Source organism: Ipomoea triloba, chromosome 12 (genome assembly GCF_003576645.1).
Source record: "Ipomoea triloba cultivar NCNSP0323 chromosome 12, ASM357664v1".
In the NCBI taxonomy this organism is placed as follows: Eukaryota; Viridiplantae; Streptophyta; class Magnoliopsida; order Solanales; family Convolvulaceae; genus Ipomoea; species Ipomoea triloba.
In genome coordinates, this window is record NC_044927.1 from 10497139 (window position 1) to 10499901 (window position 2763).

General features: G+C 36.6%; 1 protein-coding gene across 1 annotated transcript; it reads right to left on the minus strand.

Moving 5' to 3' along the window:
• Nucleotides 1-474: 474 nt before the first annotated feature.
• Nucleotides 475-2280, minus strand: LOC115998337 (WRKY DNA-binding transcription factor 70-like). Its single transcript, XM_031237879.1, has 3 exons — nt 1925-2280; nt 1427-1531; nt 475-1223 (listed from the first exon to the last, which is right to left on the minus strand). The coding sequence occupies exons 1-3, from the start codon at nt 2239-2241 to the stop codon at nt 779-781; spliced, it is 867 nt and encodes a 288-aa protein (XP_031093739.1). The 5' UTR covers nt 2242-2280; the 3' UTR covers nt 475-778.
• Nucleotides 2281-2763: the final 483 nt, after the last annotated feature.

The following is a 2763-nucleotide window of genomic DNA, read 5'->3' on the forward strand; positions in this document are numbered from 1 at the left end:
TTCAAGGGCGAGACAGTGTTGATGAACAAATGAATGTGACTTGCGAGGTACAGCAATTATTGGGAAATAATCGAGTTAGAGCTGTAGCTATGAGTGATACAGATGGTCTAATGAGAGGAATGGAAGTGATTTACATGGGAGCTCCTATAAGTGTTCCCGTCGGTGGATCGACTCTGGGACGAATTTTCAACGTGCTCAGAGAACCAGTTGATAATTTAGGTCCCGTAGATACTCATACAACGTCTCCTATTCATATATCTGCGCCCGCCTTTATACAGTTAGATACAAAATTCTCTATTTTTGAAACAGGAATTAAAGTAGTAGATCTTTTAGCCCCTTATCTCTATATTTACATTATATTGAGCCGTTTGGCTTACTTTTAGTTATCTCCAATTATAAGGATCTAGGTTGCATAAAGAAAAAAAAAAGATCAAATAACACAAGAATGGAAAAAAAAAAAAAAAAAAAAAGAAGCATTAATCATTGAAAATTTTTGTACAACATAGATGAGAAGAATACATGCAAAGAGTCTATAGTACCCCAACTTAAACACATAGACCTCTCATTCTGTGATAACCACTCCGTGCCATTATATTACAATGTCATTGAGCCTTGTGAGTAGGACTTAATTACGTAACTAACAGCAAATTATATTACAACTTGTAATGTAAATACTTTACTACAAATTGTTCATTTCACAACGAGATAAAATACACATTTTTTTTTTACATTAAAAAGGAAAAAAGAAAGAGAGAAAATGAAAAGGAATAATTAGGTACTAGTATATTAGGAAATCGTCCATGTCGTCGGAGTCGATGAATTGGGTCATATCCATTGTGCCGCCGGAGGAGATGACGTCCCCGTAATCAGACGCCGACGACAGCGGCGCCACGTGGCCGGCAGCATCGGACGGCACGAAACAGTCGGAGGTGGAGGATCCGATGCGGCTGCTATGGGGATTGTACTCCTTGCTTTCGTGTTTGATGGAGGAAGAAAATGTGGGAAGACAAGTGTACATGTCACTTTGACTGTTTTGCCCAAAGCAGAGTAGGACAGAGGCGTCCTCGGGCTGCAGGAGGATCTGAGGGCAATTCTGGAAATTCCTGCATGTGTGCTTCCCTAGGTATGTTGTACGGTACAACGGAGGATCCTCTTCAATTTGTTGGACCTGTTTGGTTGCTTGGCAATTCTGGTCGAATTTGTGGGTGCACCTAAAGTAATTCCTGCACATATCATTATTATTATTATTATTATTATTATTATTATTATTATTATTATTATTATTATTATTAATTTTATTTTCAATAAACTAAAATTCAAACAAAAACATAATAAGATGGAATTTATGAGAATAAATAATAATAATAATAATAATAATAATAATAATAATAATAATAATAATAATGAAGTGAAATGTAAAATAGACCTTGGATATTTGGAATTAAGAATCACTTTTTGTCCATACTTCCTCCATGCATGACCATCATCTACCAAATTTGGGGATTCTTTGATTTGTGTTTCACAAGCTTTTCTGCACAAAAAAATATTCATATAATTTATTAGACAACAAATAATTTCAAAAAAAAATGTTATTTATATACAAAAAATTAAAACATATACAATAACTTTATATGATTAATTTTTATGAAATTAGTTAATTCAAAAAAAAATTACTCCTTACTAAATTATTTTTATAAATAATTTAATTAAACTATGATCTAAGATATATTTTATATCATAATATCTGATACAATTAAATATGGAGTATATATAATTATACTCAATATTGTCCGAGGCATCGAGTGGCACTATAAGTTGGAATAAATTAATAAGATAACAATTAATAAAAATATTTTGGGTTTCAAAAGAACATTATTTGAAGGGAAAAAAGTGTTAGTTTTAATTTGAAGGCTAAAATAGTTACCTCCTCTTGTAGCATCCTCTCCGATCTTTCACAAAAGCCTTGCAGCTACCACTGGAATCCTCCGATCTCCGGCCGTCGTAGCACGGCGAGCTGGGGTCGCCGGCGCCCTGGGAAACCTCATCGGTGTCGATCGACGACTTATTAAGAATCCAAAGGGTCTTGTTGAAAGTTCCCAAGATTTGCCGCAGTAGATCGTCGGCAACCTTAGGGTCCTTTAACGAGTCCCTTAGTTGGTTGGTTAACTTCTGGCCACGAATCAACTCTCCGATGGCCCTTTTCCAATCTTCGGCCATGTTTTCCGGCGAAGGGGATTGCATGTGCTGGGATAACTTGTACTGTACTACTCCACTAAGCAAGGAGTGAAGTAGAGTGGTGGAAATATTTATGCGTGTCAAGAAGATGATAAGATGAGTTTAAGAGCCATAAAACGACAACGTTAGTCCAGTAAAATTCTAGGAAAATCAGATGGAGCTTGCCTGGATGATTCGTAGAGCCCAAGATTCCCACTCCCCCACCGGCACCTTTCAATGGGTGATCACACTCGACTCCTGATTAGTGCCAGTTCGGATCAATGCCGTTGCTGAGAAGCGGGTGAAGTGACACGCGCTGATCGGAGCGTCTGATGACAACATTAGCATTACAAATGACGTATCTTAGGCATTGTCATCTTTGTGTCGTAATCCACGTGACAGCATGGGGCCCCGGCCTTCATTTCCATCTTGATAGTAATTTCACTTTTAATTACTAGTAACTAGTACACCCTTGTTTAAAAAAAAAAAAAAAAAAAAAAGTAACTCGTATTCGCTCCATCCGATTTTATGTGTCTGATTTGGTTAACG

Excerpts from the sequence above, each read along its gene's own strand:
- LOC115998337 (XM_031237879.1), bottom strand. The coding sequence starts at position 2,241 with ATGCAATCCCCTTCGCCGGAAAACATGGCCGAAGATTGGAAAAGGGCC. Across the intron at positions 1,532-1,924 it reads AGAGGATGCTACAAGAGGAG|AAAAGCTTGTGAAACACAAA; the intron begins GTAACTATTTTA and ends TTTTTTGTGCAG. Across the intron at positions 1,224-1,426 it reads CTTAATTCCAAATATCCAAG|GAATTACTTTAGGTGCACCC; the intron begins GTCTATTTTACA and ends TGATATGTGCAG.